The sequence below is a fragment of the Lissotriton vulgaris genome, chromosome 7 (genome assembly GCF_964263255.1).
Source record: "Lissotriton vulgaris chromosome 7, aLisVul1.2, whole genome shotgun sequence".
NCBI lineage: Eukaryota > Metazoa > Chordata > Amphibia > Caudata > Salamandridae > Lissotriton > Lissotriton vulgaris.
Genome location: NC_141695.1, coordinates 930,810,137 through 930,834,131, shown reverse-complemented (window position 1 = coordinate 930,834,131; position 23,995 = coordinate 930,810,137). Strand labels below are relative to the sequence as shown.

The window sequence follows — 23,995 nt, the reverse complement described above, 5'->3', positions numbered from 1 at the left end:
ACTGGTGTCTATTTTTGCTACCTAGCTAAGCTGTTATTTTGGGGGGAAATAGAGCTTGCTTTGTACCACTCCTTGTGACAAATGTATTATACTGTTAATCTATTGTTAATACTGTTAATCTACCACCAAATACACATTTTTTTTGTAATAAAGTCTTCGATAGGTGAAGTTGGGTTTTAGACTAATCACTGCACTGCCCGGCCACAGGTGAACGGCCTGCATTATTAAGTGCACAGACCTCCCAGTCCCAGGATACCTTCCTCCCCCCCTTTCCCGGCCCGAAGGCCGGCTCGAGGCTGCCTCTGCGGCGGACGCGTCCTTCAGCGCTGACTGGCACACGAGGTTCTGCTGCATCCCTCCGGCTCGAGAGGTCTATAAAGGTAAAAGCCGCGGGGCTAAAATTGGACATCATTTCAATCAGATATGCATGCACAGGTCTTGTTTACGGTGCAGTCACGGCAGATGAACAGCACTCAGCACAAAGGACAGGCGGTGTCTGCTCCACATCAGGGGACTGTAGGGCATCCCTCAGCCTCGAGGGGCCTCCAGCAGGGCCGGTGGCCACTCCCCTCTTGCCCTCAAGGGCGAGTGTCTGTCTGTTAGTGACACACTCCCCTTCTGCAGGTACACATGACAGTTTTACATCTTCAAGATCCTGGGGTGGGTTCTCTATTCCTTCTTCCCCTGTCTGGTGTCTGATGTGTGTCTTGTATTTAATCATACTTCTTTCTAGTTTGGATGGAGGTGTCTAGATTTCCTGATATGTCTAACCATGAATGGGAGAGATGTCTGTCTTGATCATATTACGTCATTCTGTACACGAGGAAGGTGTCTGACTGTCATAGTACTTCCAGTGCCTGAAGGGTTGTATCTCCATTTCACAATACCTCATTCTTCTGCTGAGAGGGTAATTTGCCTGTTACATGTTCCTTCATCCTATGTTTGAGCGAGTGTCTGCTTCATTGTTATTTCATCCTATGCTGCCTGGATATATCTACGTGTTGCCACGTCATATTTCTAGGAGAGGTGCTTGTTGCATTTGTTTCTTGTTATTTCTTCTGCTGTCTGGAAAAGATGTCTGTTTTATGTTACTTAATCCAGTGCCTGGCAGAGTTATTTGCCGGTTTCATTTTCTTTCATTCCATGCCTGGGTTAGATGCCTGTTTCATATTAATTCAACCTATGCTAAGGATAAGTGTCTGTTTCGTGTTAATTTCTAATATGAGTGGGAGAGACGTCTGTTTAATATTACGGCATCATATTTATGGAGATGTCCGTCTGTGTCCTGAAACTTAAACCTATTTCTGGGACAGGTGATCGTCTGTTTCATGTTCCTTCACCTGTGCCCAAGAGTGGCGTCTATGTGTTCCATGTTACTGTATTCCACACCTGAGAGAGATGTCTCTCTGATTCATGTTACTTTACTCTATGTCTGGGAGAAGTGTCTGTTTCTTGTTACTTCTCACTATGTCTGGGAGAAGTGTCTGTTTCATGTTATTTCATCATATGCCTGGGAGAAGTGTCTGTTTCTTGTTACTTCTCACTATGTCTGGGAGAAGTGTCTGTTTCATGTTATTTCATCATATGCCTGGGAGAAGTGTCTGTTTCTTGTTACTTCTCACTATGTCTGGGAGAAGTGTCTGTTTCATGTTATTTCATCATATGCCTGGGAGAAGTGTCTGTTTCTTGTTACTTCTCACTATGTCTGGGAGAAGTGTCTGTTTCATAATATTTTATCATATGCCTGGGAGAATGCCTGGGAGAAGTGTCTGTTTCTTGTTACTTCTCACTATGTCTGGGAGAAGTGTCTGTTTCATGTTATTTCATCATATGCCTGGAGAAGTGTCTGTTTCATTTTACTTCACTCTATGCCTGGGAGAAGTGTCTGTTTCTTGTTACTTCACTGTATGCCTGGGAGAAGTGTCTGTTTCATGTTATTTCATCATATGCCTGGAGAGGTGTCTGTTTCATTTTACTTCACTCTATGCCTGGGAGAAGTGTCTGTTTCATTTCACTTCTCACTATGTCTGGGAGAAGTGTCTGTTTCATGTTATTTCATCATATGCCTGGGAGAAGGGTCTGTTTCTTGTTACTTCTCACTATGTCTGGGAGAAGTGTCTGTTTCATGTTATTTCATCATATGCCTGGGAAAAGTGTCTGTTTCTTGTTACTTATCACTATGTCTGGGAGAAGTGTCTGTTTCATATTATTTTATCATATGCCCGGGAGAAGTGTCTGTTTCTTGTTACTTCTCACTATGTCTGGGAGAAGTGTCTGTTTCATGTTATTTCATCATATGCCCGGAGAAGTGTCTGTTTAAGTTTACTTCACTCTGTGCCTGGGAGAAGTGTCTGTTTCTTGTTACTTCACTCTATGCCTGGGAGAAGTGTCTGTTTCATTTTACTTCACTCTATGCCTGGGAGAAGTGTCTGTTTTTTGTTACTTCACTCTATGCCTGGGAGAAGTGTCTGTTTTTTGTTACTTTTCCCTATGTCTGGGAGAAGTGTCTGTTTCATGTTACTTCACTCTATGCCTGGGAGAAGTGTCTGTTTCTTGTTACTTCACTCTATGCCTGGAGAAGTGTCTGTTTCATGTTACTTCACTCTATGCCTGGGAGAAGTGTCTGTTTCGTGTTACTTCACTCTATGCCTGGGAGAAGTGTCTGTTTCTTGTTACTTCACTCTATGCCTGGGAGAAGTGTCTATTTCATGTTATTTTATCATATGCCTGGAGAAGTGTCTGTTTCATTTTACTTCACTCTATCCCTGGGAAAAGTGTCTGTTTCTTGTTACTTCTCACTATGTCTGAGAGAAGTGTCTGTTTCATGTTATTTCATCATATGCCTGGGAGAAGTGTCTGTTTCTTGTTACTTCTCACTATGTCTGGGAGAAGTGTCTGTTTCATGTTATTTCATCATATGCCTGGGAAAAGTGTCTGTTTCTTGTTACTTATCACTATGTCTGGGAGAAGTGTCTGTTTCATGTTATTTCATCATATGCCCGGAGAAGTGTCTGTTTAATTTTACTTCACTCTGTGCCTGGGAGAAGTGTCTGTTTCTTGTTACTTCACTCTATGCCTGGGAGAAGTGTCTGTTTCATTTTACTTCACTCTATGCCTGGGAGAAGTGTCTGTTTTTTGTTACTTCATCCTATGCCTGGGAGAAGTGTCTGTTTTTTGTTACTTCTCCCTATGTCTGGGAGAAGTGTCTGTTTCATGTTACTTCACTCTATGCCTGGAGAAGCGTCTGTTTCATGTTACTTCACTCTATGGCTGGGAGAAGTGTCTGTTTCTTGTTACTTCACTCTATGCCTGGGAGAAGTGTCTGTTTCATGTTATTTTATCATATGCCTGGAGAAGTGTCTGTTTCATTTTACTTCACTCTATGCCTGGGAGAAGTGTCTGTTTCATGTTACTTCACTCTATGCCTGGGAGAAGTGTCCGTTTCTTGTTACTTCACTCTATGCCTGGGAGAAGTGTCTGTTTCATGTTATTTCATCATATGCCTGAAAAAGTGTCTGTTTCATTTTACTTCACTCTATGCCTGGGAGAAGTGTCCGTTTCTTGTTACTTCACTCTATGCCTGGGAGAAGTGTCTATTTCATGTTATTTTATCATATGCCTGGAGAAGTGTCTGTTTCGTGTTACTTCACTCTATGCCTGGGAGAAGTGTCTGTTTCTTGTTACTTCACTCTATGCCTGGGAGAAGTGTCTATTTCATGTTATGTTATCATATGCCTGGAGAAGTGTCTGTTTCATTTTACTTCACTCTATCCCTGGGAGAAGTGTCTGTTTCTTGTTACTTCTCACTATGTCTGGGAGAAGTGTCTGTTTCATGTTATTTCATCATATGCCTGGGAGAAGTGTCTGTTTCTTGTTACTTCTCACTATGTCTGGGAGAAGTGTCTGTTTCATGTTATTTCATCATATGCCTGGGAAAAGTGTCTGTTTCTTGTTACTTATCACTATGTCTGGGAGAAGTGTCTGTTTCATATTATTTTATCATATGCCTGGGAGAAGTGTCTGTTTCTTGTTACTTCTCACTATGTCTGGGAGAAGTGTCTGTTTCATGTTATTTCATCATATGCCCGGAGAAGTGTCTGTTTAATTTTACTTCACTCTGTGCCTGGGAGAAGTGTCTGTTTCTTGTTACTTCACTCTATGCCTGGGAGAAGTGTCTGTTTCATTTTACTTCACTCTATGCCTGGGAGAAGTGTCTGTTTTTTGTTACTTCATCCTAAGCCTGGGAGAAGTGTCTGTTTTTTGTTACTTCTCCCTATGTCTGGGAGAAGTGTCTGTTTCATGTTACTTCACTCTATGCCTGGTGAAGCGTCTGTTTCATGTTACTTCACTCTATGGCTGGGAGAAGTGTCTGTTTCTTGTTACTTCACTCTATGCCTGGGAGAAGTGTCTGTTTCATGTTATTTTATCATATGCCTGGAGAAGTGTCTGTTTCATTTTACTTCACTCTATGCCTGGGAGAAGTGTCTGTTTCATGTTACTTCACTCTATGCCTGGGAGAAGTGTCGGTTTCTTGTTACTTCACTCTATGCCTGGGAGAAGTGTCTATTTCATGTTATTTTATCATATGCCTGGAGAAGTGTCGGTTTCATTTTACTTCACTCTATGCCTGGGAGAAGTGTCTGTTTCTTGTTACTTCTCACTATGTCTGTGAGAAGTGTCTGTTTCATGTTATTTCATCATATGCCTGGAGAAGTGTCTGTTTCATTTTACTTCACTCTATGCCTGGGAGAAGTGTCTGTTTCTTGTTACTTCACTGTATGCCTGGGAGAAGTGTCTGTTTCATTTTACTTCACTCTATGCCTGGGAGAAGTGTCTGTTTTTTGTTACTTCATCCTATGCCTGGGAGAAGTGTCTGTTTGTTGTTACTTCTCCCTATGTCTGGGAGAAGTGTCTGTTTCATGTTACTTCACTCTATGCCTAGAGAAGCTTCTGTTTCATGTTACTTCACTCTATGCCTGGGAGAAGTGTCTGTTTCTTGTTACTTCACTCTATGCCTGGGAGAAGTGTCTGTTTCATATTATTTTATCATATGCCTGGGAGAAGTGTCTGTTTCTTGTTACTTCTCACTATGTCTGGGAGAAGTGTCTGTTTCATGTTATTTCATCATATGCCTGGGAGAAGTGTCTGTTTCTTGTTACTTATCACTATGTCTGGGAGAAGTGTCTGTTTCATGTTATTTCATCATATGCCCGGAGAAGTGTCTGTTTCATTTTACTTCACTCTGTGCCTGGGAGAAGTGTCTGTTTCTTGTTACTTCACTCTATGTCTGGGAGAAGTGTCTGTTTCATGTTATTTCATCACATGCCTGGAGAAGTGTCTGTTTCGTTTTACTTCACTCTATGCCTGGAGACGTGTCTGTTTCTTGTTACTTCTCACTATGTCTGGGAGAAGTGTCTGTTTCATGTTATTTCATCATATGCCTGGAGAAGTGTCGGTTTCATTTTACTTCACTCTATGCCTGGGAGAAGTGTCTGTTTCTTGTTACTTCTCACTATGTCTGTGAGAAGTGTCTGTTTCATGTTATTTCATCATATGCCTGGAGAAGTGTCTGTTTCATTTTACTTCACTCTATGCCTGGGAGAAGTGTCTGTTTCTTGTTACTTCACTGTATGCCTGGGAGAAGTGTCTGTTTCATTTTACTTCACTCTATGCCTGGGAGAAGTGTCTGTTTTTTGTTACTTCATCCTATGCCTGGGAGAAGTGTCTGTTTGTTGTTACTTCTCCCTATGTCTGGGAGAAGTGTCTGTTTCATGTTACTTCACTCTATGCCTAGAGAAGCTTCTGTTTCATGTTACTTCACTCTATGCCTGGGAGAAGTGTCTGTTTCTTGTTACTTCACTCTATGCCTGGGAGAAGTGTCTGTTTCATATTATTTTATCATATGCCTGGGAGAAGTGTCTGTTTCTTGTTACTTCTCACTATGTCTGGGAGAAGTGTCTGTTTCATGTTATTTCATCATATGCCTGGGAGAAGTGTCTGTTTCTTGTTACTTATCACTATGTCTGGGAGAAGTGTCTGTTTCATGTTATTTCATCATATGCCCGGAGAAGTGTCTGTTTCATTTTACTTCACTCTGTGCCTGGGAGAAGTGTCTGTTTCTTGTTACTTCACTCTATGTCTGGGAGAAGTGTCTGTTTCATGTTATTTCATCACATGCCTGGAGAAGTGTCTGTTTCGTTTTACTTCACTCTATGCCTGGAGAAGTGTCTGTTTCATGTTACTTCACTCTATGCCTGGGAGAAGTGTCTGTTTCATGTTACTTCACTCTATGCCTGGAGAAGTGTCTGTTTCTTGTTACTTCACTCTATGCCTAGAGAAGCTTCTGTTTCATGTTAAGTCACCCTATGAAGCGTAGAGGTGTTTTCCTTCAACGCCATGCTGTACCGGGGAAAACGTCTTTATTTCCCTCATGTATTTTTTTAGCACTGGATGTCTACTTAAACTATCTCATTTGAAGCCGCCTGTTTTCGCTTTTCTTCGGAAGGACATGTGTCCGTTATTCCATCGTGTGCCCCCACGCGAAACGTGTGTCAATCCTTTCCTCCTGTACCAGGACACTGCTGTTCCACCCTTCGTTCTGCACCTGGGGGTCTCGTGGTGTTGTCCCCAGCATGGGTCCCGTCTCTTTCAGTATCAGAACAGATGTCTGCCTCAACATCCGAAGGGCCCAGTGCCCACCTCTTACCCTACTAAGAGGTGTGCCTTTTCCACCTGCACTCTGAGTGGGTGTACTCCACACACACGGACAGAGCCCACCTGCAGCGCCTCGGAGTCTGCTTGTTTTTCCCTCATAGCCGTCCACTCCTACCTACACCCCGACTGTCCCGGCAGGCACGCGCATTTAGAAATGCCATATTGTCCTTCCACGTTTCTAGAAGACGCGCTTTCACAGTCCGCACCTTCATTCAGTGGCCCCTCTCCCCTGTCAAGGCCTTTGGGACACAGCGCTGCAGAGCGCACCTCTCAGCCCTTCCACCTCCTGTGACCACTCCCAGTGTGGAAGAGCTCCTTTCCCACGACCACTGCCCCATCGCCCCTCCTCACCCCCCTACACAGGGCCATCTTTAGCGCTGATGGCGCCCAGTGCGACAATCTCTTTTGGCGCCCCCACATCCCATGACCACCTCTACGGATTCTCTCCCTACCACCTGCAAAAGTGCCCCTTATCTTTTCCATCATAAGGTATTGCTAAACAACCTACAACCTTGTGCCCCAGGCCCCAGCAGGAGGCTTATGCAGCTCCGAGGCGCTCAGGTAGTGCAACCATCCTGCACAACCATAAGCCCATAAGCACAGAAAAACATGTTCGCTCGGAATCAGCGTTACTCACAAACGCTGCTTACTTCATAATTCACCAGCAGTAAATTCATTTTCAGGTCTCAACTTTAGAACACCCAATACTAGCCCTGGTCATGCAATCTCAGCCTATTCATGTCCAACTGTAGGGAATAAGGAGTTCTGATAAGTGATTGAATTGTGCTTTTATGGATACTTGTAGCCGAATAAAGATCATTGATTGATCTGATAAGTAATGAAGATTACTAACAAGCAGCAAGGCCTTTAACTCGTCGTCGTCTGCCTTGTCTGGACCCCGACGGAATGGAAAGGACTTGAATGAGGAAGACTTGGAGTAATGAAGATTACTGATAAGTAATCCAACTATTGCCTCCTCATGTGTCTTCCTCGTCACAGTCCTTACTTGGACTTCAACACTTTGAGTGATGAAGATTCCTGAGAAGTAATACGAAGGTGCATATGTCAACCCCGGAAGCAGTAAACTCTACTATAGCCTATGTCTTCAAAGTAGCACACATAGAAGAGAGAGGGATACATTCTGGAAGTGTGTGTTGTTGTTCATCACATTCTCGCTGCCCACAGGGCTCCTGTACTGGGCACACCCATGCACCCAGCCCTGACCATGAACTTATGGCAGTGAATAATCTGCTGCAATGGTTTATTTTCCAAGGCCCTAAGTGTGATTTACGATCAGAAAGTGACTCAAATCCTAATCCTCTGAACTAGGACTCATGACCACAAAACGGTCCGTGAATCAGTGTCAGGCGCTGTTCAAGGAGGATTGTACTTGGTTTTGTGCATTGTTGGGAAAAAAATACAAAGGATGATGAAACAACTACCAAAAATGGAACGGAGATGGGAGAACACTGCCTCAGATCACAGCACAGTTCGCCCCTTAGCATTATGGTACACGCAGGACAATGTTTGAGCTTACTTGAATGCAAGCGATAGTTTTTCACCAGAGTTGGTGCACATAGTGCTGTTCAAAAGTGGTTCAATAGAATCCTTTCACGTCATGAGAAGTTGTGCAAATGTTCTGCATAGCGCAATGCTGAATGACCCCATGTGTATCTATCTCACAGTTCCCAGCACATCTTAGCCATTGCCTTTATTCCAAGTTGACTTGGTGCCTAGGATTGAAATCTCAGCCTCCTGATGCATTCAGAAGTCTCCCTCTCCCTGTGCCACTCATGTTTGTCGACGTCTAGTAATGGTGATGAGGAGTGTGGGCAGATGTACATCTCTAGCAAAGCACCACAATTAGGTTAATTTGAATGGCCTGCCATCTACTATTCTTTAGAAGAAAATGCCACTACCCAAGAGTTATTGGGTCCCAACAAGCAAAAATTCACCACAGGGGTGTGTAAGGGAGTGGGAGGATGAAGTATAGTAAGTACAGGCTAAAAGCCTTCAGAGTGTAGAAATATATTTCTCTGCCCACAAATTTGCAAAGGCACTGACTTTTGCTCTTAAAAAGGTTGTGAACTCCTGCTTTATCCATGCAAAGTGTTATCTCTGTATAGGGAACGAAGTCAAACCACATACCTCCCAGGGATACGATTCATGCTACCTGCAATTTTGTATCACAATTCCATGCTGCAAAATGAAGCTTTCTCTGGAAGTTTACGTTCAGCAAAGCCTTTCCCTACACAAGGCAATGCGGAGCACACACCTAAGGACTTCACACTGAGGTCCCTGGATGGTAACTCTCCACAGCCCCCAAGCATTACAGGCACCAGGGACATCAGCAACACCAGAGGCGGGAGCAGACTTACTCTGTTCCTACGAGAGGGACTCTGAAGGCCTCCTTAGAGGTGAGCAGTTTCAAGGGATTCTGTTATTTTGGTGCAGGTTCTCAGGGTTAGTCCTTCCTCACTCCCCCCTAGATTTTCACTCAAAGGCTCGACTTACTTTGAGCAGGTGTAGTCTTCGGGCAAAATACCCCACTTTTGTAGAGTTATAATGGCAACGGGCCACTAACCCCCGTTACCGGCCCTAATGAAAGTACAAGGGATACTGTAACAAAGCCCTCACTTTTCTTTTAGCAAGCAAATCTTCCAAATAACTATATCTTTCTCTTATATGTGACATAAATTGCTGCAAGGGTCACAATTTTCATACGGGTGTTCCAGAGTAAAACCGGTGCAAACTATGAAACGTTTTCTGTAAATCGTTTCAAACGTTGCAGAAAAGCTCTCTGTACACCTTCAACAAAAAAGCAAGTCTGAAAGAAAGGGCTCACTGAGACATGATGGAAGGCCATCTTCTCTCCTGCCCATTCTGTACTCTACGATACCAAAGGGGATGATGGACGGAGCGTTTGAGCAAATCAAACACTCACCAAGTCAACTGATCTGGGTTTAATCCATCACCATTCTTTAGCTCACTCCACCACCCCAGTTCAGACATGGCCATATGCAAATCAGTCAGACCCTGTGCCTCATGGGAACAGTCCAGTCCGAACTTGCATGCCATGTCTTCCCTGGACCGGAAACAAGCCTCCTGGGACCGGTTTCGGGTACATAACCCTCATCCGCCAGGCTATCTTGAATCCAGTGGCAAAGTGAGCACGGGACCCACGTCTGGGCATACCCTGCCAACTTAGGGCGAACAAAGCGATATCAAAGGGGATGATGGACGGAGCGTTTGAGCAAATCAAACACTCACCCCCGGTCAACTGATCTGGGTTTACTCCATCACCATTCTTTAGCTCACTCCACCACCCCAGTTCAGACATGGCCATATGCAAATCAGTCTGACCCTGTGCCTCATGGGAACAGTCCAGCCAGAACTGCCAAGCCATGTCTTCCCATGACTGGAAACAAGCATCCTGGGACTGGTTTTGGGTTCCTAACCCTCATCAGCCAGGCTATCTTGAATCCAGTGGCAAAGTGAAAAAGGGACTCACGTCTGGGCATACCCTGCCAACTTAGGGCGAACAAAGAGATACCAAAGGGGATGATGGACTCTGTACTCTGGCCAGGCCTCAAATTCTCCCAATGCTACCTATTAATACTAACGCAGAAACAATCAAAACCATACAAAAAATACCTGGGATTTTTGTACATAGCAAATCGATCCGAAAAAAACACATGTATGGACAGGATGCTCCAGAGGTGGACACCCACCGAATGTAGGATGGAGGTAACAATGGTGGCAGCCTCCACCCTGGCAAACAGGCAGAGAAGGCGTAGCCTCTAGAACCCATTAAAAAACGGGCAGAAGATTAACTAATTTTGAATGCGTGGTTAATGTATTCGTGGAAACGGCCTCGTTGTAGTGGCCGTTTCCCATTGTATACAACATTCCCAGATTCTCGATTTCCTTCTTAACCATAGAACAAGTCTGTTCCTTCGTGTGTGCTTCCTTAGAAAGAAGCAACTGCCTCATTAATAATGGGTAGAAATAAGATGGAAGCCCCCTGTGCCTACCACTGTACTATGTGACAGGTGCACACACGTGCTGTCTCTACAGCAGCCTCTGCAGGTGGGCTGTCCCTGTCTGTCTGGAAGGAGAATCCCTCTTCTGTGTTGTTATAACTATGACAGGGGGCGTCAGAGGATTAGGCAGCCCAGGTAGGGGCAGGTGTTTCTTACTCACTGACTTTGATGTGCAGAATGTGTCCCGAGGCCAAACTTGAAGAGGAGTCATCAGTCGCTTGGGATGGATTTTCAACTTTAAAAGGCTACTTGTTCAGTTCAGGGAGTGGGTCATTTTCCGAGTGTCTCTGTGTTATAGAATCTGTCTCTCAGCTCTCGTGTATGTCTCTCTATCTCTTAATTCTCCTCTAGGTCCCCCGCCCCCCTTTCCAGGTCAGCTCTCTCGCAATTCAATGGTCGGCATGAGTCATTCTTCAGAGGTGTGTAAGCTTTAGAGATTGCCCCTTTTCTGCCTCTGGAAGAATAAACCCAAGTGCTCAAAGGGAGTGCACCTACGCCCCTGTCTCCACGAGATAGCCCCGTATCTCTGTGACAGCTGTCTCTCCACTGGGACACCTGCGCCTCTGTAGTTACCCCGGAGCTGAGTCTGCAGAGGAGACCGTGTTATCTCTCCCTCGCGCTGCCTCTGCACTGGGACTGCACTACACCTGAACACCTCTCCGCGTCTTTCTAGACTGAATGGGGTAAAAGATAGCAGACAGCAACTCAGCTCTCCCTTCCTCTCTCTTCCCGAAACTCTCGCTCTCGTAGGTCCACTCAGTCCCCCGTTTCCGAGCCCCTTCACGACTTACTTTTCTCGGTGGAGGCTGCATGCTGCTGTCCCCCGGGCTCCGCCGTAGCGCTAGGCTCCAGACGCGACGATGGCTCCGGGGAGCGAGTGTCCGGAACTGAGTGTCCCGGAGCCGCGGACCGCCCCCGTTCTGGCCCGGGGAGCCCCGCCCTCCACGGGGCGGCATCCAGCACCTCGGCCCGGCCTCTCGAGCCTCAGCCCGCCTCCTCCACTAAGGCCAGCATGATTCTGGCAAGGTATTTTCCACATAATCCTGTGAGCCCCTGTCATTACAGGTGTCATTGGCCTAACCAGATCTCATTGTTGAGTTTAGCTGTCTTTATTCCTGCGTCATTGTCTGTTCTCGGGCACCCCTCCGTATCTTTCACCTGAGACTGGCTTCCTACATGGAAAAGTTCTCCTTTCCCTTAAAGTTGATTACGGAGAAAATAGCAGAATCCATGCTGTTGACGAGGGGGTAGTGCTATGATGAGAAGGTAGCGTTGCAGTCAGGGTTGGATTAGGATTAAAAATCGGCCCAGGCATGCTAAAAAAAAAGTGGGCCACATTTGCATATTGCCTTTCCGCAAAACACTGCTTGGGCGAAATTGTATTAAAAAAAAGGGGGGGTAAAAAAATGCTCGGATTAGTTTACACTGGTGAAAACAGACCTGGAAACAAGTGAGGCCACTTCTGTTTATGCCCCCTTACCCCACTCAGTATCCATACATTAATGGGCAGGCCCAGCGACTGGAAGGGAGTGACACCTCTCCTGTTGATAAAAGGGAGGTATGGACGTCCATCTGCCTCCAGAAAGGCCACACAGGCACCCACTAGGCCGCTGGTGGCAAAGAACACCACAAACACCGCCCAAATTGGGTCCCCAGGTTGCTAAAAAAAGCAGCCCACAGCTGGAACAAGGATACCGGCCCCTTGGGCATTGCCCGAGTGCCTGCGTTACCAATCTGACGCTGGTTGCAGTAAAAACGTGTGGTCTGAGGTAGTTAGGAGACTGGGTGATGGAGGCGAGTCTCCATACAGTAGAATAGAATGACTCAGGTGGAGGAGAGTGAACATAGCGGGAGACTGCTTGGCTCGGTCTCCCCTTTGCAGGCCATTATCTTTTTTTATGTCCAGGGCTGGCGCTGGGCATGGGCAGTGTGGGCCGCTGCCCAGGGCCCCGCAGTCAACCCTCCAACTTGGAGCCTCGCAACAATGCGACACAGTAAGGCCACGGTATTAAAGGTGCCACTGGCAAGTTTGCCACCTTAGGGGGCCCTTTCCCCTGGCCTCACTGCTATGCTGTGGTGGGCTGCATCACCGAACTGAAATGCATTGTCACACATTTATAGTGCCTCAGCAGTCTGCCTGAGCGCTGTTATTTAGCATCTTCACTAGTACGCAAAGCTTTCGCTAACATCTGCGCGCCCAGGGCCCTTAACCCCATTTATGGTGTGGAAGGCTTGTGGAGTGTGATGAAAGATTATGAGCCTTTTGTACAACAGCATGCCCTCAAGCATATGTCCGCTATTCTGATCGGTCTTTGAGAGCAGTGTTTCAATGAGGCAGCACAGCAGATTATATATGATATTAAGGATCATGTATATGTTACTGATATGGCACCGGCTCACATCTTTATTTTTGTTTATTTATTTAGGACTTGTATTGCGCAACTAATCATCACAACAGGGATCTCTTGGCGCATTTGGTAAGCACAGTGTTGAGGACTAGGACAGAGAGGTACAAAAGGGGGTGGTGATGGACGGAGCATCTGAACCAATCAAACACTCACACCCGTCAACAGATCTGGGTTTAATCTATCCCCGTTCTTTAGCCCACTCTGCCACCCCAGTTCAGACATGGCCATATGCAAATCAGTCTGACCCTGTGCCTCATGGGAACAGTCCAGCCCGAACTGCCAAGCCATGCCTTCCCTTGACAGTAAACAAGCTTCCGAGGACCAGTTTCTGGCATTTCAGCCGTCTTCAGCCCGGCTTGCTTAAATCCAGTGGCAAAGTGAGCAAGGGACTCATGTCTGAGCATACCCTGCCAACTAATGGCGAGCAAAGTGGTACAAAAGGGGGTGGTGATGGACGGAGCATCTGAACAAATCAAATACTCACACCCAGTCAACAGATCTGGGTTTAATCCATCACCGTTCTTTAGCCCACTCTGCCACCCCAGTTCAGACATGGCCATATGCAAATCAGTCTGACCCCGTGCCTCATGGGAACAGTCCAGCCCGAACTGCCAAGCCATGCCTTCCCTTGACAGTAAACAAGCTTCCGAGGACCAGTTTCTGGCATTTCAGCCGTCTTCAGCCCGGCTTGCTTGAATCCAGTGGCAAAGGGAGCAAGGGACTCAGTTCTGAGCATATCCTGACAACTTATGGCGAGCAAAGTGGTACAAAAGGGGGTAGGGATGGACGGAGCTTCTGAACAAATCAAATACTCACACCCAGTCAACAGATCTGGGTTTAATCCATCATCGTTCTGTAGCCCACTCTGCCACCCCAGTTCAGACGTGGCCATATGCAAATCAGTCTGCACCTGTGCCTCATGGGAACAGTGCAGTCCGAACTGCCAAGCCATGCCTTCCCTGGACTGGAAACAAGCTTTCGAGGACCGGTTTCTGGCATTTCAGCCGTCTTCAGCCCGGCTTGCTTGAATCCAGTGGCAAAGTGAGCAAGGGACTCACGTCTGAGCATACCCTGCCAACTTATGGCGAGCAAAGTGGTACAAAAGGGGGTGGTGGTGGATGGAGCACCTGAACCAATCAAACACACCCAGTCCACAGATCTGGGTTTAATCCATCACCGTTCTTTAGCCCACTCTGCCACCCCAGTTCAGACATGGTCATATGCAAATCAGTCTGAACCTGTGCCTCATGGGAACAGTCCAGCCTGAACTGCCAAGCCATGCCTTCCCTGGACCGGAAACAAGCCGCCGAGGACCGGTATCTGGCATTTCAGCCGTCTTCAGCCCGGCCTGCTTGAATCCAGTGGCAAAGTGAGCAAGGGACTCAGGTCTGAGCATACCCTGCTAACCTATGGCGAGCAAAGCGGTACAAAAGGGGGTGGTGATGGACGGAGCATCTGAACCAATCAAACACTCACACCCAGTCAACAGATCTGGGTTTGATCCATCACCGTTCTTTAGCCCACTCTGCCACGCCAGTTCAGACATGGCCATATGTAAATCAGTCTCACCCTGTGCCTCATGGGAACAGTTCAGCCCGAACTGCCAAGCCATGACTTCCCTGGACCGGAAACAAGCTTCCGAGGACCGGTATCTGGCATTTCAGCCGTCTTCAGCCCGGCCTGCTTGAATCCAGTGGCAAAGTGAGTAAGGAACTCACGTCTGAGAATACCCTGCCAACTTATGGCAAGCAAAGCGGTACAAAAGGGGGTGGTGATGGACGGAGCATCTGAACCAATCAAACACTCACACCCAGTCAACAGATCTGGGTTTAATCCATCACCGTTCTTTAGCCCACTCTGCCACCCGAGTTCAGACATGGCCATATGAAAATCAGTCTGACCCTGTGCCTCATGGGAACAGTCCAGTCTGAACTGCCAAGCCATGCCTTCCCTGGACCGGAAACAAGCTTTCGCGGACCGGTATTTGGCATTTCAGCCGTCTTCAGCCCGGCCTGCTTGAATCCAGTGGCAAAGTGAGCAAGGGACTCAGGTCTGAGCATACCCTGCTAACTTATGGCGAGCAAAGCGGTACAAAAGGGGGTGGTGATGGACGGAGCATCTGAATCAATCAAACACTCACACCCAGTCAACAGATCTGGGTTTAATCCATCACCGTTCTTTAGCCCACTCTGCCACCCCAGTTCAGACATGGCCATATGCAAATCAGTCTGACCCTGTGCTTCATGGGAACAGTCCAGCCCAAATTGCCAAGCCATGCCTTCCCTGGACCGGAAACAAGCTTCCGAGGACAGGTTTCTGTCATTTCAGCCGTCTTCAGCCCGGCTTTCTTAAATCCAGTGGCAAAGTGAGCAATGGACTCACGTCTGAGCATACCCTGCCAACTTATGGCGAGCAAAGTGATACAAAAGGGGGTGGTGATGGACGGAGCATCTGAAGCAATCAAACACTCACACCCAGTCAACAGATCTGGGTTTGATCCATCACCGTTCTTTAGCCCACTCTGCCACGCCAGTTCAGACATGGCCATATGCAAATCAGTCTGACCCTGTGCCTCATGGGAACAGTTCAGCCCGAACTGCCAAGCCATGCCTTCCCTGGACCGGAAACGAGCTTCCGAGGACCGGTATCTGGCATTTCAGCCGTCTTCAGCCCGGCCTGCTTGAATCCAGTGGCAAAGTGAGCAAGGACCTCACGTCTGAGCATACCCTGCCAACTTATGGCGAGCAAAGTGGTACAAAAGGGGGTGGCGATGGACGGAGCATCTGAACCAATCAAACACTCACACCCAGTCAACAGATCTGGGTTTAATCCATCACCGTTCTTTAGCCCACTCTGCCACCCGAGTTCAGACATGGCCATATGCAAATCAGTCTGACCCTGTGCCTCATGGGAACAGTCCAGTCTGAACTGCCAAGCCATGCCTTCACTGGACCGGAAACAAGCTTTCGAGGACCGGTTTCTGGCATTTCAGCCGTCTTCAGCCCGGCTTGCTTGAATCCAGTGGCAAAGTGAGCAAGGGACTCACGTCTGAGCATACCCTGCCAACTTATGGCGAGCAAAGTGGTACAAAAGGGGGAGGTGGTGGATGGAGCATCTGAACCAATCAAACACTCACACCCAGTCAACAGATCTGGGTTTAATCCATCACCGTTCTTTAGCCCACTCTGCCACCCCAGTTCAGACATGGCCATATGCAGATCAGTCTGACTCTGTGCCTCATGGGAACAGTCCAGCCCGAATTGCCAAGCCATGCCTTCCCTGGACCGGAAACAAGCTTCCGAGGACCGGATTCTGTCATTTCAGCCGTCTTCAGCCCAGCTTTCTTAAATCCAGTGGCAAAGTGAGCAATGGACTCGCGTCTGAGCATACCCTGCCAACTTATGGCGAGCAAAGTGGTACAAAAGGGGGTAGTGATGGACGGAGCATCTGAACCAATCAAACACTCACACCCAGTCGACAGATCTGGGTTTAATCCATCACCGTTCTTTAGCCCACTCTGCCACCCCAGTTCAGACATGGTCATATGCAAATCAGTCTGAACCTGTGCCTCATGGGAACAGTCCAGTCCGAACTGCCAAGCCATGCCTTCCCTGGACTGGAAACAAGCTTTTGAGGACCGGTTTCTGGAATTTCAGGCGTCTTCAGCCCGGCTTGCTTGAATCCAGTAGCAAAGTGAGCAAGGGACTCACGTCTGAGCATACCCTGCCAACTTATGGCGAGCAAAGTGGTACAAAAGGGGGTGGTGGTGGATGGAGCACCTGAACCAATCAAACACACCCAGTCCACAGATCTGGGTTTAATCCATCACCGTTCTTTAGCCCACTCTGCCACCCCAGTTCAGACATGGCCATATGCAAATCAGTCTGACCCTGTGCCTCATGGGAACAGTCCAGCCCGAACTGCCAAGCCATGCCTTCCCTTGACAGTAAACAAGCTTCCGAGGACCAGTTTCTGGCATTTCAGCCGTCTTCAGCCCGGCTTGCTTAAATCCAGTGGCAAAGTGAGCAAGGGACTCATGTCTGAGCATACCCTGCCAACTAATGGCGAGCAAAGTGGTACAAAAGGGGGTGGTGATGGACGGAGCATCTGAACAAATCAAATACTCACACCCAGTCAACAGATCTGGGTTTAATCCATCACCGTTCTTTAGCCCACTCTGCCACCCCAGTTCAGACATGGCCATATGCAAATCAGTCTGACCCCGTGCCTCATGGGAACAGTCCAGCCCGAACTGCCAAGCCATGCCTTCCCTTGACAGTAAACAAGCTTCCGAGGACCAGTTTCTGGCATTTCAGCCGTCTTCAGCCCGGCTTGCTTGAATCCAGTGGCAAAGGGAGCAAGGGACTCAGTTCTGAGCATATCCTGACAACTTATGGCGAGCAAAGTGGTACAAAAGGGGGTAGGGATGGACGGAGCTTCTGAACAAATCAAATACTCACACCCAGTCAACAGATCTGGGTTTAATCCATCATCGTTCTGTAGCCCACTCTGCCACCCCAGTTCAGACGTGGCCATATGCAAATCAGTCTGCACCTGTGCCTCATGGGAACAGTGCAGTCCGAACTGCCAAGCCATGCCTTCCCTGGACTGGAAACAAGCTTTCGAGGACCGGTTTCTGGCATTTCAGCCGTCTTCAGCCCGGCTTGCTTGAATCCAGTGGCAAAGTGAGCAAGGGACTCACGTCTGAGCATACCCTGCCAACTTATGGCGAGCAAAGTGGTACAAAAGGGGGTGGTGGTGGATGGAGCACCTGAACCAATCAAACACACCCAGTCCACAGATCTGGGTTCAATCCATCACCGTTCTTTAGCCCACTCTGCCACCCCAGTTCAGACATGGTCATATGCAAATCAGTCTGAACCTGTGCCTCATGGGAACAGTCCAGCCTGAACTGCCAAGCCATGCCTTCCCTGGACCGGAAACAAGCCGCCGAGGACCGGTATCTGGCATTTCAGCCGTCTTCAGCCCGGCCTGCTTGAATCCAGTGGCAAAGTGAGCAAGGGACTCAGGTCTGAGCATACCCTGCTAACTTATGGCGAGCAAAGCGGTACAAAAGGGGGTGGTGATGGACGGAGCATCTGAACCAATCAAACACTCACACCCAGTCAACAGATCTGGGTTTGATCCATCACCGTTCTTTAGCCCACTCTGCCACGCCAGTTCAGACATGACCATATGTAAATCAGTCTCACCCTGTGCCTCATGGGAACAGTTCAGCCCGAACTGCCAAGCCATGACTTCCCTGGACCGGAAACAAGCTTCCGAGGACCGGTATCTGGCATTTCAGCCGTCTTCAGCCCGGCCTGCTTGAATCCAGTGGCAAAGTGAGCAAGGAACTCACGTCTGAGAATACCCTGCCAACTTATGGCAAGCAAAGCGGTACAAAAGGGGGTGGTGATGGACGGAGCATCTGAACCAATCAAACACTCACACCCAGTCAACAGATCTGGGTTTAATCCATCACCGTTCTTTAGCCCACTCTGCCACCCGAGTTCAGACATGGCCATATGAAAATCAGTCTGACCCTGTGCCTCATGGGAACAGTCCAGTCTGAACTGCCAAGCCATGCCTTCCCTGGACCGGAAACAAGCTTTCGCGGACCGGTATTTGGCATTTCAGCCGTCTTCAGCCCGGCCTGCTTGAATCCAGTGGCAAAGTGAGCAAGGGACTCAGGTCTGAGCATACCCTGCTAACTTATGGCGAGCAAAGCGGTACAAAAGGGGGTGGTGATGGACGGAGCATCTGAATCAATCAAACACTCACACCCAGTCAACAGATCTGGGTTTAATCCATCACCGTTCTTTAGCCCACTCTGCCACCCCAGTTCAGACATGGCCATATGCAAATCAGTCTGACCCTGTGCTTCATGGGAACAGTCCAGCCCAAATTGCCAAGCCATGCCTTCCCTGGACCGGAAACAAGCTTCCGAGGACAGGTTTCTGTCATTTCAGCCGTCTTCAGCCCGGCTTTCTTAAATCCAGTGGCAAAGTGAGCAATGGACTCACGTCTGAGCATACCCTGCCAACTTATGGCGAGCAAAGTGATACAAAAGGGGGTGGTGATGGACGGAGCATCTGAAGCAATCAAACACTCACACCCAGTCAACAGATCTGGGTTTGATCCATCACCGTTCTTTAGCCCACTCTGCCACGCCAGTTCAGACATGGCCATATGCAAATCAGTCTGACCCTGTGCCTCATGGGAACAGTTCAGCCCGAACTGCCAAGCCATGCCTTCCCTGGACCGGTAACGAGCTTCCGAGGACCGGTATCTGGCATTTCAGCCGTCTTCAGCCCGGCCTGCTTGAATCCAGTGGCAAAGTGAGCAAGGACCTCACGTCTGAGCATACCCTGCCAACTTATGGCGAGCAAAGTGGTACAAAAGGGGGTGGCGATGGACGGAGCATCTGAACCAATCAAACACTCACACCCAGTCAACAGATCTGGGTTTAATCCATCACCGTTCTTTAGCCCACTCTGCCACCCGAGTTCAGACATGGCCATATGCAAATCAGTCTGACCCTGTGCCTCATGGGAACAGTCCAGTCTGAACTGCCAAGCCATGCCTTCACTGGACCGGAAACAAGCTTTCGAGGACCGGTTTCTGGCATTTCAGCCGTCTTCAGCCCGGCTTGCTTGAATCCAGTGGCAAAGTGAGCAAGGGACTCACGTCTGAGCATACCCTGCCAACTTATGGCGAGCAAAGTGGTACAAAAGGGGGAGGTGGTGGATGGAGCATCTGAACCAATCAAACACTCACACCCAGTCAACAGATCTGGGTTTAATCCATCACCGTTCTTTAGCCCACTCTGCCACCCCAGTTCAGACATGGCCATATGCAGATCAGTCTGACTCTGTGCCTCATGGGAACAGTCCAGCCCGAATTGCCAAGCCATGCCTTCCCTGGACCCGAAACAAGCTTCCGAGGACCAGATTCTGTCATTTCAGCCGTCTTCAGCCCGGCTTTCTTAAATCCAGTGGCAAAGTGAGCAATGGACTCGCGTCTGAGCATACCCTGCCAACTTATGGCGAGCAAAGTGGTACAAAAGGGGGTAGTGATGGACGGAGCATCTGAACCAATCAAACACTCACACCCAGTCGACAGATCTGGGTTTAATCCATCACCGTTCTTTAGCCCACTCTGCCACCCCAGTTCAGACATGGTCATATGCAAATCAGTCTGAACCTGTGCCTCATGGGAACAGTCCAGTCCGAACTGCCAAGCCATGCCTTCCCTGGACTGGAAACAAGCTTTTGAGGACCGGTTTCTGGAATTTCAGGCGTCTTCAGCCCGGCTTGCTTGAATCCAGTGGCAAAGTGAGCAAGGGACTCACGTCTGAGCATACCCTGCCAACTTATGGCGAGCAAAGTGGTACAAAAGGGGGTGGTGGTGGATGGAGCACCTGAACCAATCAAACACACCCAGTCCACAGATCTGGGTTTAATCCATCACCGTTCTTTAGCCCACTCTGCCACCCCAGTTCAGACATGGTCATATGCAAATCAGTCTGAACCTGTGCCTCATGGGAACAGTCCAGCCTGAACTGCCAAGCCATGCCTTCCCTGGACCGGAAACAAGCCGCCGAGGACCGGTATCTGGCATTTCAGCCGTCTTCAGCCCGGCCTGCTTGAATCCAGTGGCAAAGTGAGCAAGGGACTCAGGTCTGAGCATACCCTGCTAACCTATGGCGAGCAAAGCGGTACAAAAGGGGGTGGTGATGGACGGAGCATCTGAACCAATCAAACACTCACACCCAGTCAACAGATCTGGGTTTGATCCATCACCGTTCTTTAGCCCACTCTGCCACGCCAGTTCAGACATGGCCATATGTAAATCAGTCTCACCCTGTGCCTCATGGGAACAGTTCAGCCCGAACTGCCAAGCCATGACTTCCCTGGACCGGAAACAAGCTTCCGAGGACCGGTATCTGGCATTTCAGCCGTCTTCAGCCCGGCCTGCTTGAATCCAGTGGCAAAGTGAGCAAGGAACTCACGTCTGAGAATACCCTGCCAACTTATGGCAAGCAAAGCGGTACAAAAGGGGGTGGTGATGGACGGAGCATCTGAACCAATCAAACACTCACACCCAGTCAACAGATCTGGGTTTAATCCATCACCGTTCTTTAGCCCACTCTGCCACCCGAGTTCAGACATGGCCATATGAAAATCAGTCTGACCCTGTGCCTCATGGGAACAGTCCAGTCTGAACTGCCAAGCCATGCCTTCCCTGGACCGGAAACAAGCTTTCGCGGACCGGTATTTGGCATTTCAGCCGTCTTCAGCCCGGCCTGCTTGAATCCAGTGGCAAAGTGAGCAAGGGACTCAGGTCTGAGCATACCCTGCTAACTTATGGCGAGCAAAGCGGTACAAAAGGGGGTGGTGATGGACGGAGCATCTGAATCAATCAAACACTCACACCCAGTCAACAGATCTGGGTTTAATCCATCACCGTTCTTTAGCCCACTCTGCCACCCCAGTTCAGACATGGCCATATGCAAATCAGTCTGACCCTGTGCTTCATGGGAACAGTCCAGCCCAAATTGCCAAGCCATGCCTTCCCTGGACCGGAAACAAGCTTCCGAGGACAGGTTTCTGTCATTTCAGCCGTCTTCAGCCCGGCTTTCTTAAATCCAGTGGCAAAGTGAGCAATGGACTCACGTCTGAGCATACCCTGCCAACTTATGGCGAGCAAAGTGATACAAAAGGGGGTGGTGATGGACGGAGCATCTGAAGCAATCAAACACTCACACCCAGTCAACAGATCTGGGTTTGATCCATCACCGTTCTTTAGCCCACTCTGCCACGCCAGTTCAGACATGGCCATATGCAAATCAGTCTGACCCTGTGCCTCATGGGAACAGTTCAGCCCGAACTGCCAAGCCATGCCTTCCCTGGACCGGAAACGAGCTTCCGAGGACCGGTATCTGGCATTTCAGCCGTCTTCAGCCCGGCCTGCTTGAATCCAGTGGCAAAGTGAGCAAGGACCTCACGTCTGAGCATACCCTGCCAACTTATGGCGAGCAAAGTGGTACAAAAGGGGGTGGCGATGGACGGAGCATCTGAACCAATCAAACACTCACACCCAGTCAACAGATCTGGGTTTAATCCATCACCGTTCTTTAGCCCACTCTGCCACCCGAGTTCAGACATGGCCATATGCAAATCAGTCTGACCCTGTGCCTCATGGGAACAGTCCAGTCTGAACTGCCAAGCCATGCCTTCACTGGACCGGAAACAAGCTTTCGAGGACCGGTTTCTGGCATTTCAGCCGTCTTCAGCCCGGCTTGCTTGAATCCAGTGGCAAAGTGAGCAAGGGACTCACGTCTGAGCATACCCTGCCAACTTATGGCGAGCAAAGTGGTACAAAAGGGGGAGGTGGTGGATGGAGCATCTGAACCAATCAAACACTCACACCCAGTCAACAGATCTGGGTTTAATCCATCACCGTTCTTTAGCCCACTCTGCCACCCCAGTTCAGACATGGCCATATGCAGATCAGTCTGACTCTGTGCCTCATGGGAACAGTCCAGCCCGAATTGCCAAGCCATGCCTTCCCTGGACCGGAAACAAGCTTCCGAGGACCGGATTCTGTCATTTCAGCCGTCTTCAGCCCAGCTTTCTTAAATCCAGTGGCAAAGTGAGCAATGGACTCGCGTCTGAGCATACCCTGCCAACTTATGGCGAGCAAAGTGGTACAAAAGGGGGTAGTGATGGACGGAGCATCTGAACCAATCAAACACTCACACCCAGTCGACAGATCTGGGTTTAATCCATCACCGTTCTTTAGCCCACTCTGCCACCCCAGTTCAGACATGGTCATATGCAAATCAGTCTGAACCTGTGCCTCATGGGAACAGTCCAGTCCGAACTGCCAAGCCATGCCTTCCCTGGACTGGAAACAAGCTTTTGAGGACCGGTTTCTGGAATTTCAGGCGTCTTCAGCCCGGCTTGCTTGAATCCAGTAGCAAAGTGAGCAAGGGACTCACGTCTGAGCATACCCTGCCAACTTATGGCGAGCAAAGTGGTACAAAAGGGGGTGGTGGTGGATGGAGCACCTGAACCAATCAAACACACCCAGTCCACAGATCTGGGTTTAATCCATCACCGTTCTTTAGCCCACTCTGCCACCCCAGTTCAGACATGGCCATATGCAAATCAGTCTGACCCTGTGCCTCATGGGAACAGTCCAGCCCGAACTGCCAAGCCATGCCTTCCCTTGACAGTAAACAAGCTTCCGAGGACCAGTTTCTGGCATTTCAGCCGTCTTCAGCCCGGCTTGCTTAAATCCAGTGGCAAAGTGAGCAAGGGACTCATGTCTGAGCATACCCTGCCAACTAATGGCGAGCAAAGTGGTACAAAAGGGGGTGGTGATGGACGGAGCATCTGAACAAATCAAATACTCACACCCAGTCAACAGATCTGGGTTTAATCCATCACCGTTCTTTAGCCCACTCTGCCACCCCAGTTCAGACATGGCCATATGCAAATCAGTCTGACCCCGTGCCTCATGGGAACAGTCCAGCCCGAACTGCCAAGCCATGCCTTCCCTTGACAGTAAACAAGCTTCCGAGGACCAGTTTCTGGCATTTCAGCCGTCTTCAGCCCGGCTTGCTTGAATCCAGTGGCAAAGGGAGCAAGGGACTCAGTTCTGAGCATATCCTGACAACTTATGGCGAGCAAAGTGGTACAAAAGGGGGTAGGGATGGACGGAGCTTCTGAACAAATCAAATACTCACACCCAGTCAACAGATCTGGGTTTAATCCATCATCGTTCTGTAGCCCACTCTGCCACCCCAGTTCAGACGTGGCC

General features: G+C 48.8%; 1 protein-coding gene across 1 annotated transcript in view; it reads right to left on the bottom strand.

The window, feature by feature from the left end:
• Nucleotides 1–11,766, bottom strand: part of FCHSD1 (FCH and double SH3 domains 1) — a 309,094-nt gene extending 297,328 nt beyond the window's left edge. Inside the window, exon 1 of the mRNA XM_086931360.1 lies at nucleotides 11,549–11,766. Coding sequence (XP_086787486.1) covers nucleotides 11,549–11,713 — 165 coding nt within the window. The 5' untranslated portion in view covers nucleotides 11,714–11,766. The remainder of the gene's footprint in view (nucleotides 1–11,548) is intronic.
• Nucleotides 11,767–23,995: the final 12,229 nt, after the last annotated feature.